This window comes from Onychomys torridus, chromosome 9 (genome assembly GCF_903995425.1).
Source record: "Onychomys torridus chromosome 9, mOncTor1.1, whole genome shotgun sequence".
NCBI classification, from domain to species: domain Eukaryota; kingdom Metazoa; phylum Chordata; class Mammalia; order Rodentia; family Cricetidae; genus Onychomys; species Onychomys torridus.
Window position 1 is genome coordinate 37,827,703 of NC_050451.1, and position 13,966 is coordinate 37,841,668.

Sequence of the window (13,966 nt, forward strand, 5' to 3'; positions counted from 1 at the left end):
CCTCGTCTCCGGAATGCCCTCTCCTCCTCTCTTCCCTCCAGGACTCTCACAGTACCCATACCACCCTAGAGAGACTGCCACATGCTGCTGTAATTGTTTAGTTTTCTGTCTCTCTGCAGCACTGACTGTGTCTTACGGTTGTGTAAGTATCCAGTCCTGAATGGCTAGTAATGCTAAGTAGTTAGAAGGAAACAGAAGGGTAGCTATTCATGTGAGCGAGTTCTGAAGCTGTTGTTTTATGGATTTTGTAGCTTTAAGATTGGTTGGTCATGTGCTTAGCTTTCATCTTTCTGGTCCATCCTAACAGTTCTCTAAAGAAGTGGGACAGAGGAGGGGAAGCTGGTAGATTGCCTGGGATGGACTCCAGTACTCTTTCTTGTAGCCACCGACAGTGCAACAGAGAGAAAATGGTTGATAACCTAGCAGTTGTGCTAGGGATGCTGAGGAGGATTTATTTTAGTGACTTGGTTTAGGGACCAGGGAGAAGGAACCTAAGTGACTCCGTTTCTGGCTTGCTAGTGTGGGTACCTGAGGTTGTCATCAACTAGTAGTGTTGGGTTTTGAGGTTCTTACTGACATCCAGGTGAGCAGGTCTACCAGACAGCAAACAGTAGGCTCTCAAGTTAGGAGATGAGGCGACAGGAAATGGCAAGATGGAGGAGAGTCATCCATGTGTGGGAACTAATTAGAGTTAGGAATGGTCATCTAGACATCACCTAAAAGGAATCACGGTCTGTAAATGGAATGAACCTTGAGGAGCTCTGATGTCAAGAGTCAGGAAAGAAAGCAGACCTGGAAGGTACAGTTGAAGAACCTGAGCAGCTGAGGCTAAAGGCTTGGGCAGTAAAGAGGCCCTCACTTAACCGTTTCCAGGAGAGATAAAGAAGTCCATCTTTCTTTACCCAGCTTAGGATAGATGCATGAGCACAAACTGTTTCCTCTGCTTCCTGTCACACAATTCTGCGTCACTCCTGTAGCTCCCCAGCCGAAGTCAAAGCCCCACCAACACCGTTTGTTAGATGTGATGGTCACCAAGTCCCTTCCAACTTTAGTGTAAGATTTAAATGGAATTTGGGCCCAGTCCTGGGGAACTGATGGATGGGCCCTTCTGATATGTAGGTGCTATATAGGTTTGCATTTTATTTCATTACAAGAGAGGAGGGCTTGATTATAGCAGACTTTGTTTGAAACAGAGTCATGTAGCCCATGCTGGTCTCAGAATCACTGTGTAGCTGAGGGTGCCCAGAATGGACACCGTCCTCACACCCCTCAGTCCTCATCTTCCTGTCTCTGTCTACACATGGTGGGTGCTGGGATTGTAGGCATGTGCCGGCATGCCTAGCTAAGTAGAGCAAACTTTCAAAACAGAACTTTGAGAACTGGGGATGTAGCTCAGTGCTGGAGTGCAGCACAGATCATGCCTGGCATGGACAAGGTTCTGATTAAGTGACAAGAGACTGGCAGCCATAGAACCCTAGCTGGAACTTTCCACTGTGCTTGTCTCTAGAGTGGGATGGGGGTGGGCAAGGTGCTACCATCTGTTTTTACTTTTTGTAACAAATGCTCTGTACCCTGCATTATATCCTTAATTCACCACCAATTTCAACCACAGCTCAGATGTTTGTAGTCAGAGTCTTAGCAGAGCCTACTTTTTGTCTCAGAACTGCTAGGTCTACCAAGGGAAGGGGCAAAGTTGACACTCCTCCCCAGTCTTCAACCAGCAGCAACACCTAAACGTGGTGCCTCCTAGGCCTCCTCCCCAGTAGTCAGTTGGATTATGGACACCTTTATTCCCTCACTTCCTTCTTTGGGATACCTCCAATTTTTAACTTGTTAAAACTGTTGATTCAGTTATTTTCAGTAGAGCTGACTTTACAGGTTTTGTGTAAACAAATGCCTTCCCCAATTACACTAATTTCTTTTCAAATGTCTCTGTCAATAATAGTACCTTTCTTAGTTAGGGTTTCTATTGCTGTGACTAAACATCATGACCAAAAGCAAGCTGAGGAGGAAAGGGTTTATTTGACTCACACTTCCACATCACTGTTGATCACTGAAGAAGTCGGGACAGGAACTCAAACAGGACAGGATCCTGGAGGCAGGAGCTGATGCAGAGGCCATGGATGGTACTGCTTATGGCTTTCTCCTTCGTGGCTTGCTCCGCCTGCTTTCTTAGAGAACTCAGGACCAGCATCCCAGGGATGGCCCCACCCACAATGGACTGTGCCCTCCTCCATCGATCACTAAATAAAATGCCTTAGAGGCTTGTCTGTATACAGCCTGATTTTCTGAAGGTGTTTTCTCAGTTGAGACTACTTCCTCTCAGATGCCTGTAGTGTGTGTCAAGCTGACATCAAACTAGGTAGCACAGCACACAGCCCCTAAAATACTGAGGGTAAGGGGGGGGTCAAAGAAAACACTGTGCAACGCAGAACAGCACACACTGCTGAAATTTCAATTTCTTCACAGTATCCTGTAATGAAATCATTCTGTGATAACTTTTGTGTTACATTTGTGAGACATTTGAAAAGAAATTATTATCCCCCTGACTTCCATTGCTCTCATTTCACTCACAGGAGGATATGAAAACCCAGCACATAGTTGGCACAAAGAGAGAGCACTCGACATGACTATGTATGTGTGTGTGTGTGTGTGTGTGTGTGTGTGTGTGTGTGTGTGTGTATTTATTTATTTATGTATCATCTTGTTCTTGAAAAATTCTTTTGAGAAGATAAATTATAGCATATGGCAGAAAGCTAATACGATGTTGTGGGGCAGAAAGGGTGCTTAGGGTCTGAGCTGACCGAGCGCAGTCAGAATTGTGAAGATCCACAGCAGGATAGAGCTGGCTCCGTGTTGTAGGCGTGCTTGCCACCAAACCTGGAGACCTGAGTTGATCCCTGGAACTCACATGGTGAAAGGAGAGAACCGGCTCCGCCACTTGTCCTCTGCGTCTCCATATGTGCTGGATGGCATGCCCCTGTGCTTATATAGGATGAATGTCAGAGACTTGTTAAAAGGCACTTTATAGGCCATAAATGCAGAGTTTCCATTCACATGGAAGAGAGCCCAGCCTGGACTGGAGAACTACAGAAGTTACAATGAGAGGTAAAGAACAACGCCACACTTGACCGTCAGACAGTCAGGAGCCACGGGAAGGCTGTGCCCCAGGATGCCTGTCTGGAGCGACCATCTCCACTCGGATGGACCTCCCTGCGCAGGTCTGCAAGTGTGCTCACACTCCCTGTCACAAATCTGTGACTACAGAGTTTTCTGTGGCTGGTAGGATTTTTTCAGGAGACCAGACATCTCTAGAAAACATACTTTCTTCAATCCTAGGGAGTTTTTGTGGCAAGGGCTAGGGTGGATGTCACTGGGGTGTCTAGTATTTCCATCCTTCAGCTAGCATATCTACAAGAGGAAACACCTTGCCTGAACTGTATACCCCCTGTCCAGCTACTCGGTGATAGCAGGGACCAGGACACAGGACAGTGTCCAGTACTCATCTTTGTCTCATTTCTGAAATGCCTTCATCCTTACCCCCGGCCAGGAAAGAGAAAGGCACCATGATTTTTGTTTTGTTTGTCTGAACTAGTTGGAATGTTTTCAGAATTAGTAACGAATATGGGCTCTCTGTTTTATTTAAGATAGCTACAGATGTAATACTTCGATTTGACTCTTGGTCTTAGCCAAAAGGACAGTAAGGACGGATAGTTCATAGGAATAGATCCTGTAGATAAAGCACACTGCAAACAGGTGAAATTTATGGACAGCAGAATAGCTAACACTCTGGGAATGGTTGAGGAAATGATAATTATTTTTACATGCAACCAATAAAATGCTAGTTGTGATGACCTAGAAAGATAATGGTTAAAAATATACTGGGACTGAGAGTTGCTGCCACACCTTTAATCCCAGACAGATCTTTTGTGAGTTTCAGAACAGCCAGGATTACAAACTGAGACACTCTTAGAACAAACAAGAAAACCACTAGGATTGGGTGTGGTATGCATGCCTGTTGTCCCAGCCTTGAGGGAAGCTGAGTCAGGAGGATCACAAGTTTGAAACCAGCATGGGCTATGTAATGAGAGACTAGTTATGGGCAATCAGAGATGGTGGTAGTGGGGTGTTGGGGTTGTAACTCAGCTGGTAGGGTACTTGCTTAGCATCTACAGAGTCCTGGGTTCAATCCCCAATACTGCATGTAATCTTGGGATTATGAGACAGGAGAAAGTCCTGGTCCAGCCTGGTCTCCATGAACAACCTCGGGTCGGGGGAGTTCTTTTGTCCTTCTGCCTCAGTGCCGAGATGTGATACGGAGGCAGCCTCATTTGAGGGACTCGGCTCACTTGAAGGATGCATTTACGGTAACTATTAGCCCTAATGAGCTGAACCGTGACTTTGGGTAAAGATTTCAGAAGGTGGGAAAACAAATTCCTCTTGCTAGAAGCTGCACCTAAGTCAGTTCTGTTTTCTCCTGTTCCAGGGCATCTGTTATGCACCTTAAGCCATACTGGAAACTCCAAAAGAGAGAGCACCCTCTCGAAGTCAGTAAGGACACCCTGAGAACGCCTGTGAGCCACCAAAACTCTGTCAGTGATGCAAAGGGCAAAGCTAACTACATGAAACCAACTGTCTTTCCTTCAGCCTCCCTTGGCAAAGCAACATCTAGAAAACCTTTTGGGATCCTTTCTCCAAATGTTCTGTGCAGTATGAGTGGGAAGAGTCCTGTGGAGAACAGCTTGAATGTGAAAGCCAGAAAGAATGTGCCGTCTGCGACAGTACACCAGAGTGAAGAAGAAGAAGGAGGACTGCCTGGGAGCTGGGCCATCGTCAAGCCTGGGAACACCAAGGAGAAGATCGCATTCTTTGCAGCCCACCAGTGTAGCAGTAGGATGGTAGGGTCTATGAAGATCAAAAGCTCCTGGGATATCGATGGGAGAGCCACTAAAAGAAGGAAAAAGTCAGGGGATCTGAAGAGGGCCAAGGTACACCTAGAAAGGATGAGAGAAATCAACGGTCAGTGCTACCAGCCCGAGCCCTTTGCGTGTGGCATTGAGCACTGTTCTGTGCACTATGTCAGTGACAGTGGGGATGGGGTCTATACTGGGAGGCCTCTGTCCGTGATACAGATGGTTGCCTTCCTTGAGCAGAGAGCCACTGCTCTGCTAGCTGGCTGTGCAAAAACCTGCACAAATTCGCCTGCCATTGTGAAGATTACTGGCCAGTCCCGAGGTGGGCCACCTACGCCTGAGCCCTTCTCTGCCCCAGGAACCTGTGAAGAACCCCCGGAAAGAGGGAATCCTGAGGCTGGCAGGTCACAGAGCGAGCCAGTCCGTGTCCTTGACATGGTAGCCAGGCTGGAGTCCGAATGTCTAAAGCACCAGGGCCAGCGGGAACCTGGGACCCTGTCACGGAATAACAGCTTCCGTCGGAATGTCGGCAGGGTGCTGCTTACCAGTGGTGCTCAGGCCAATGACAGAGATGAAAAAGGCACCAAAGACGGCCACGACGACGGCAACGCCCCTGACATCGCGGTACATCTCATGCAGCCAGTGTCTGTGGGTGAAGGACCCTCCACAGCTGACTGTGGCTCTGTGAGTGACCAGGCCTGGGATGCTGCGTCTCAGGGCTGTCCCTCACTGCCAGCGGGTGTGAGCTTTCATGTGGACAGTGCAGAATTAGAGCCAGGTCAGCAAACAGCTGTGAAAAACTGCAGCCGGCACGACATAGAAATGACGGGTGAGTTTGAAGAATTGCCCTTTTCTTCTCACACCTGTCTCCAAGCCACCGAATTGCCCACAGCTGCTGTCAGCTCTATGAGCAGAGCGCTTGTCCCACTCGGGAGCCACGGTCCCGACCAGAGAACGGAACCTGTGCGCATCAGCATCACTGTGTGCACAGTCGAGAAAGCCCAGCTGTCTGCTTTAGAGCCCCTTGAAGAGCCTCTTCCAGGGATGCTGTTTTTCCTGTCACCGGGACAGGACCAGCTGAACGAACACACTACACAGGAGGCTTCAGAGGCCAGTAAGCCTCAGGACGCTGGTGAGGGCGACCACATCCGAGAGGAGAAAGAGGTCTCTGCGGAGCCATCTGTCCCAGCAGCCTCTCTGGTGGACAGTGCGTTACCAGTGCTTGAGGCATCCAGTTGGAAGAAGCAGGTGTCTCAGGACTTCCTGGAGACCAGGTTTAAAATACAGCAACTTCTGGAGCCTCAGCAATACATGGTATGCCTGCCTCACCACATCATGGTTAAAATCTTCAGGTTACTCCCTACCAGGAGTCTAGCAGTTCTTAAATGTACCTGCCGCTATTTCAAGTTCATCATCGAATACTACAACATCAGGCCAGCAGATTCTCGGTGGGTTCGAGACCCACGCTACCGAGAAGACCCCTGCAAGCAGTGCAAGAAAAAGTATGTGAAAGGGGATGTGTCCCTGTGCCGGTGGCACCCGAAACCCTACTGCCAGGCCTTGCCTTACGGGCCTGGGTACTGGATGTGCTGCCACAGGTCTCAGAAGGGCTTTCCTGGCTGTAAGCTGGGCCTCCATGACAATCACTGGTTACCTGCCCGCCACAGCTTTAATCGGGCACTCCATAAGAAGTCGAGAGGCAGCGAAACGGAAGAGGAGTACTGAAGTCCACGCTAGAGGCCACAGGGCTGTGAACCACCGAGTCCACCCTGAGACGTCGACCCCCTCCCTTTCAGGAGTCTGCTCAGATGAGGCTGCCATTGCTCAGGCAGTTTTCCAACCTGTAACTCACCAGCTGTACGTGAGATGCGTTCCATGGTTTGTGTAGTGGTGCCTCACGTTTAACCCTCTCAGCCGGGAGGGCCTCTGCCTGTTTCCCTCCATCAAGGACATTCAGAGGTCACCAGGTAGTCTCCACAAGGGATCTGAAGTGTTGCACTACTGCAGTGCTCTGTATGGAATGGAAAAGAAAGCGAAACCTCTGAGAATCCTGCCTAAGAGAAAACTGGGCACCTTACCTTACACCTCGTGTGCTTGACCCTGTGAGAATGTTTGCAGATGGATTTTCTGCCCTGTGTGTTTACAGTGTACATAATGGTTGTGTTTTCATGGGGCTGTGAAAGTGCACATTAAACCTGAGCGCCTTTACCTGGAGATGAGTGCATTGGCCCCTCTGTAAATAATGTGATGAAAATCCAATATTGTACATTATGGCAGTTGACTAAACATAATCAACACAGAATAAGACAGCATCATATAATAGTCAGATTAAAACATTGTCCATCCTTTTGTCTGGCTAAAAAAATTTTTTTAAAAAAGCTTCAATAAAGAATGCACATTTTAAATGGGGCCTGAGTTTACAAAGATTTGGAGGGTGGGGGTGGTATATAATCTTTAAAGATTTTATGCGTAAATGTGGGTGGTACTGGGACCCTCGGAAACTGTGCTGGAAACCAAATCTGGGTCCTCTGCAAGATCTTAACTGCTGAGCCATTGTAGCCCAAAGATGTATTTTGTGTGTGCATGTGCTGGCTTTCGAGGGCCAGCTCCGCAGGAGGACAAAAGCAGCAGATCCTCCACTGCGGAGCTTGAGTTCCACGCAGTGTGAGCCACCCAACAGACTGAACCCGATTATTCTACCCAAGTCATCTCTCCAGCTCCTGAATGTGAGGATTTTTAAGGCCCTTATAAATTGAGTTGTAAAAAAACAAAACAAAACAAAAAACCCCAAGTTTGATGTGTGCTCAGCAGGCCTAAAGAGGCCAAGAGAGGGCATCAGATCCCCTGGAACTGGAGTTAGAGTGGGTGCTGGGAATCAAACCCGGGTCCTCTGTGCTCTTACCTGTCTGTGGTGGCATTCTCCAGCCCCCTGGGTAAGGTCCTTCTAAAGTTTTGTTTTGAAGTTGTTTGTGATGGTTCACGCTTGTAATCCCAGAACTCTGGGGACAAGACAAGAACACTGCTGATCTTGAGGCATCCCTGGGCTAAAAGAGATTTCAAGCACACCCTAAAAATGTCATCTGAAAGAAGGGAGGGTAGCTTTTTTCTATGGCCCAATCACCTTCCCTTAAAGTATGTTTAAAACTTTATAACTTTAACATTTTTAACTTGTCTGTCCAGTCCGTGCCATATTCCCTGTATAGCAAGCAGTGTTCAAGGAATTCTCATAACCTGTCCATCATTGTCACTTAGAAGCCACTGAGAATCTCTTCAGGCTGTGGCTGGCCATCTGATGCTTAATAAAGCTGAGGAGTCCTGAGCTCCCAAAAGTTGGGGTTGCAAAAAAAAGAAAGAAAGAAAGAAAGAAAATCCAAAGACTAGGTTGGTCTGAAGTACACACACACACACACACACACACACACACACACACACCAACAAAACAACCTTGTTATTAACGGAAGTTGCAGGCAAGGAGGACAGATGACAGATGCCAGTGAGTGATGGGAAAGAAAGGGCAGTGGTGACCTTTAGGAAGATCGAGATTTGGTCAGGACTCGCAGGGAGCGGAGGGCAGGTGACATTGACCTGTGTTGAGGGTAGAGTGGCTTCCAAACAGGATTTAAAGTGTGTGTGTGCATACAAGTGCATGCATACAAGTGCATACATACAAGTGCATACATTTGTCTGTGTAAGCCAGAACATGTCTGATCCCCTGCATCTGGAATTACAAGCAGTTACAATGTGAGTGTTGGGAGCCAAACTTGGGTCAGTGGCTCCTAACGACTGAGCCATCTCTCTCGTTTGGGTTTTTATCCTTAGCAACAACTGCTGAGGGCAAGTTGAAATTGCAAAGTGACTCCATGCCAGGGAGGCCACCCCTGACGAATGGGCCATGCTTTGCTGGCCTGCAGACACGGGCTGAAAACAGCTTGTCTTCAAGACATCTGCTCTTGGTTTGTGCCAGACTGGCAATCAGTGTCCAGTAAGTTTGTGTTATTTAATTTCTCATAATGTGGGATTAGAGGAGATAACACACAGGATGACAAGGGTGTAACATGCATGCACTGTGTGTTCAACCAGCGCTGGCCATGGTTCGATCTCCCCCATGGGTATCCGTGGTAAATAACTGGGTTTTCATGAGTCAGCATTTCTGACTGGTTATCACAGGATACACAGCTGTGTGTGGGGGCTGGGCTGACTGAGAGCCACTTGGCAAAAAACCTCAGAAATAGATGGCCCTATCTGACCTGTGGCAGGACAGGGTCCCAGTGCTGTAAAGGCTTTTGCTGGTGGTATCAGAAGGCACCCATGCTGGTCCCTACTGCCAGAAGGTAATGCTGCTTTTTGAGAGAGACTATGTTGCCCCCTAGTGTCAAATGTAGAAATAACCCACTCTTTGAGTTTGGTTTTAAGATTTTCTGTATAGATGTTTTGCCTGCATGTGTTTGTGTACTGCCTGCATGCAGTTCTGTGGAAGCCAAAAGAGGGCAATATGTCCCCTAAAATGGGGGTTACAGACAGTTGAGAGCTGTCCTGTAGGTGCTGGGAACTGAACCCCAGTCCTCTGGAAGAACAGCCAATATTAAGCTCCCAGAAAAGTCCTGTCAGCATGGGTCTCCCTTCCTGCATCACTAAAGGATCGCGACAAACATTCCAGCCCTCCCCCATCCTTCCGAGCCAAAGAAAACTTGCACTTCCAGCCTCTCCAGGAGGCACTGCACCCTTCCTGCTTCTCCCACTTCTCATCCCAAGTCGTCCTTAGTTGGGAACTGGCTCCCCATCCCACTTTTCAGGTGGTTTGACATGCTCTTGCTACCAGTTGGGGAGGGACAGAGAATGCATTCGTGTTGGTAGCAGACAATTTGTAATCCCAGCACTTGGGATCACCTATTTGAGGCCATCCTGGGCTACGTAGTGAGACTTTCAACAAAACCCCCAAACATAATGAATGTGCTTGTTGATGTCTGTCCTGGGCACTGCTGGCTCCACCCCAGCATCTGCCAGCCCTCGGTCCTGTCTCCTCTGCAGGCCTGTCAGGTGCCCCAACATGACCCTCTGTAGTGTGTAGTTTCCGGCCTCAGGGCAGCTTGTTTCAGCTTCTTCCTTCAGTGCCTCACGTGGGGCACACTTCATGTTTGCAACCAATGTTTGATCAGCAAGCTCTCTATGGCTGAGCCAAATTCCCAACCTTTTTTATTTTTTTTTTTTTTGAGACATGGTCTCACATAGCCCAGGATATCCTTACTTTTATGATCCTCCTGCCCCAGTCTTGAGAGTGGCTGGGATTACAGGCATGTACCATCATCAGACCTGGCTTCCTAGTGCCAACTCAATGTGACAGGTGCTGGCAAGTATGGACAACACTGGCTCATTCCATAAATCTCTATGGAAACCTGAAGGAGAAGTGAAGGATCTCTGCCTCTGGACATAGCTGATCCCAGGAAACTGAGTTTGTTTAGAGACATTCCTACAGGATATGGCTGTTTTGTTCTGGACCCCACTACACAGATGCTTAGACTACTACTGCCAGTAGCTCCCAAGCAGCAGACTATAGGCAGGTGCTCCTGGCCTGACCGTGGGGTTCCCTTAGGCTTTGTCTAGTCACCTTTTCATGTGCACTTGCGGTGTCTGTTAGCCTTTTGGGGCCATCTTTGACATGAGTACTAGCAGCTCTTTGCCACATCAATTGTTGACATTTCTTTGCTCAGCAGACTGCCTGTTTGTCGTCTCCAACCACAGACTGCTTCATATAAACCATTGAGTCATTTGACACTAAGCCCTTCTTTACACCATGTGCAGTGTCAATAATGAACTGACATTATCTACTGCATATCAGGTACCAAGTCCTGTAATCGTATGTTGCGCGCACAGTAGAATTTTATCATTTCAAGTCTGTTTCCTTTGGGTTCAAACGGACTAGTTAAGACTTAGAAGTGTGAGAAGTACACCATCCCTTCTGCCGTGTACACCACTCCTAACTTATGGAAGTTTATGGCCGTAGCTGATGTGTCTGCAAAGCCGCATGGGAAGAGCAAACATTGTGGTTAGGGACCTCTCGGTGCCCCACATCATTCTGTGCCTAGCTGTTGAAGCAGAACCTCAGTAGGGCAGCACCCCACTCTAGGTGGCTGACCTTGTTGTTTGAGGGGAACAAAGTCACTGGAGTTAGCAGCTGGGAACAGAACTGGACTGGCACAGAAATGGCATTCCTTGAGGAAAGGAGTAAACCCACTTCAAGCCGGTGAGGGCTGGCAAGATGCTTCCTCTGGTAAAGGGCTTGCTGTACCAGCCTGGCATCCACATAAAGGTGGACAGAGAATACACTCCACAAAGCTGTCTTCTTGCCCTACATGTGTGTGTAGCACACACACCCCTCTAAGAATTTCTCTAATTTTAAAAAAGTCAATGAACCTTTTCCGCCTTCTCCTAAGGTCCCTCAGTAGAGAAGTGAGTCTCCAAAGGTATCTGTTCTAGAGGGTTTATTTTTCCCCACCCCACTCTGGTACTGGGAGTCCAACCCAGAGCCATGCTAAGTAGATGGGTCACCATTAAGCTGTACCTCTGCCCTTTCAAGCTTGATTTGTTGCATTTTAACTTTAAGATGGGTTCCAAGTTGCTCGGGTTGACTGTTACTTGTTCTGACTCAGCCTCATCAGTGCTGGGGGAGCACCATGCCTGCTTCCCCCTCCCCTTTTTCAGGACAGGGTTTCTTTGTGTAGTCCTGGCTGTCCTGGAACTCAGTCTGTAGACCAGGCTGGCTTCGAACTCAGATCCTCCATCTCTGTAGTGCTGAGACTGAAATCGTGCACCACTGCCCTGTCCTCCTGACTTTGTAAAGACAGGGTCTCCTAATGGAACTTGGAATACTTCTCTCTCTTCCAAGCGCTGCTGACATTACAGGGATGTGCCATCATACTGAGCTCAAACTATTTTAGGTTGGGTTTGTGAAAATCAAGAAGGCCCTCAAATGTTCTCACTTTGAAATGATAAGCACATGCAAAGTAGGTTCTCAAGTGAGCACTGAGGAAAGTAGCATATGCCCAAATGAAAATTTGGTGCCTACCCCTTGGCTGAAGGCAGCTGGTAACAGTGCATATCATGTAATGTCAGTCAGGTAAGGCTAGCTGCTGCAGCTGGTGGTGAGCAGTATGCAGACACCAGGACTCAGGGCAGCAGCAGCAGGTATCCGCTGAGTGGCCTCCCTCCTGTCTCTTCTGCACACACTGAACCACAAATCCAAAGCACTGGGTCTCTGACCTGACAGCAGCCTATTATGGAGTACGTTGATGCTCTTTTAAAGAGAAAATCAGTGGCTAGATCCAGTGAGAGAAATGGGAAGTTGTATTTAATCCAGTTTGTCCCTGTTACGTTGTCTGCATAGCTGTGCCTATAGTTTGGTAGGAATGGAGCCAAGCTTGGCCCACCTAGCCTGACTTATTCTGGGACCAAGCTGCTGACCTTCACTGCCTGCCCTCTCCAGCCCTCTCTGAGCAGCCTGAGTGGCTGCAGGGAGTGTAGTTATTGGCTCTGCATTGGCCTTATTTTCCCTCCCAAGCAGAGTTAGCTGGCCCAGGGTTCAAACTGGGACCTGTAGCATGAATGACCTTTTCCATGACCAGCAGTCTTGGCCCTGGCCTCCTTGAACCTGCTAAGCAGATTCTTAAGAACAAAAAACAAAACGCTCCAAAAACGAACTACACTAGGCAAATGAGCAAGTTCATGTGTAATTTATAAGGTGTGGCTATGGGGGTGTACCATCCCCAGTATTTGCCAAACCCAAGGCAAAGACAGAAAACTTACTTCAGCCATCCACCACCTCTACCCCTCACTAGTAGCCCTGGCTGTCCTGGAACTCAATAGACTGACTACCAGGTGTCTTAGTTAAGGTTTTTATTTTGATGAAGAGACACCATGAACACAGGAACTCTTATAAAGGAAAAAGGAAATTAGGGTGGCTTCCATTTTCGGAGGTTCAGTCCATTATCCTCATGGAGTGACATGGTGATATGCAGGCAGACATGGTGCTGGAGAAGTAGCCGAGTATCCTACATCTTGGCTTGCAGGCAACAGGAGGTAGTCTATCTTACTGGGAGTAGCTTGAACATATGCGATCTCAAAGCCCGCCTCCACAGTAACACACTTCCTCCAACAAGGCCATGCCTCCTAACCATGCCACTCCCTTTGTGGGCCACTTTCTTTCAAACCATCACACCAGGTTAATCTCAACTCCTGCCTCTGCCTTTGCTTCCCAGTGCTAGGAATAAAGGCACAGGTCATCACAACTAGCCAAAGACTTAAGGGCCCTTATCTGTGGAGGACAAAGCTCAAGGTGCATCCTTAAACTATAGATAGAATCAACTTCCAGAATTGGGAATCTCCAGGAGTCTTCACAAGATATGTGTGCCAGAGCCAAGGGCTGTGTATAGTATGGGTCTGAGGGCTCACAGGCCTGGGAAGAACTGCAAGAAACAGATGGGATGAAGCAGGAAGGCATCAAAAGGTGATGCAGCCAATCAGCCTCCTGGCCACTGAGCAGGAAGGAGTGAGCTTCGAAGGGCAAATGGGAGCTAGCCCAAGAAAGCCCTATGCAGGCTATATGAAGCAGGTGCAGTCACTGTATCAGACAGACTTGCCCCATTGTAAAGCCCTTTAGGGGCTACTTCAGAATCCTCCTCTGGGCCTGGGAAGAAGGAAAATCTTGCCTACATCTTGAGGCTCTTCCAGAGGCCCTTAGTGCTTAGAAATTCCAATTTCAGAACAGGATAACTTTTAGTAAGACCATGAGCAAATTACTGCATTAAGTTCTATTTCCTCTTGACCATGCAGCTCTACTTCAATGATCTTTTTTTTTTTTGGGGGGGGGGGGTTCTGAGGCAGGGTTTCTCTGCGTAGTTTTGGTGCCTATCCTGGATCTCGCTCTGTAGCCCAGGCTGGCCTCAAACTCACAGAGATCCACTTGGCTCTGCCTTCCCAGTGCTGGGACTGGTGTGTGCCACCAACACCTGGCTTACTTCAATGATGTGTACAAAGGAAGGTTGTGATTTAGTGGGCCC

The 13,966-nt window shown here is 48.2% G+C and overlaps 1 protein-coding gene across 5 annotated transcripts in view; it reads left to right on the plus strand.

Moving 5' to 3' along the window:
- Window positions 1-7,318, plus strand: part of Fbxo34 (F-box protein 34) — a 73,466-nt gene extending 66,148 nt beyond the window's left edge. For all 5 annotated transcript variants that reach the window (XM_036199497.1, XM_036199500.1, XM_036199499.1 and 2 more), the window contains exon 2: window positions 4,487-7,318. In XM_036199497.1, the coding sequence (XP_036055390.1) occupies window positions 4,487-6,638 (2,152 nt within the window). In that variant the 3' untranslated portion in view covers window positions 6,639-7,318. The remainder of the gene's footprint in view (window positions 1-4,486) is intronic.
- Window positions 7,319-13,966: the final 6,648 nt, after the last annotated feature.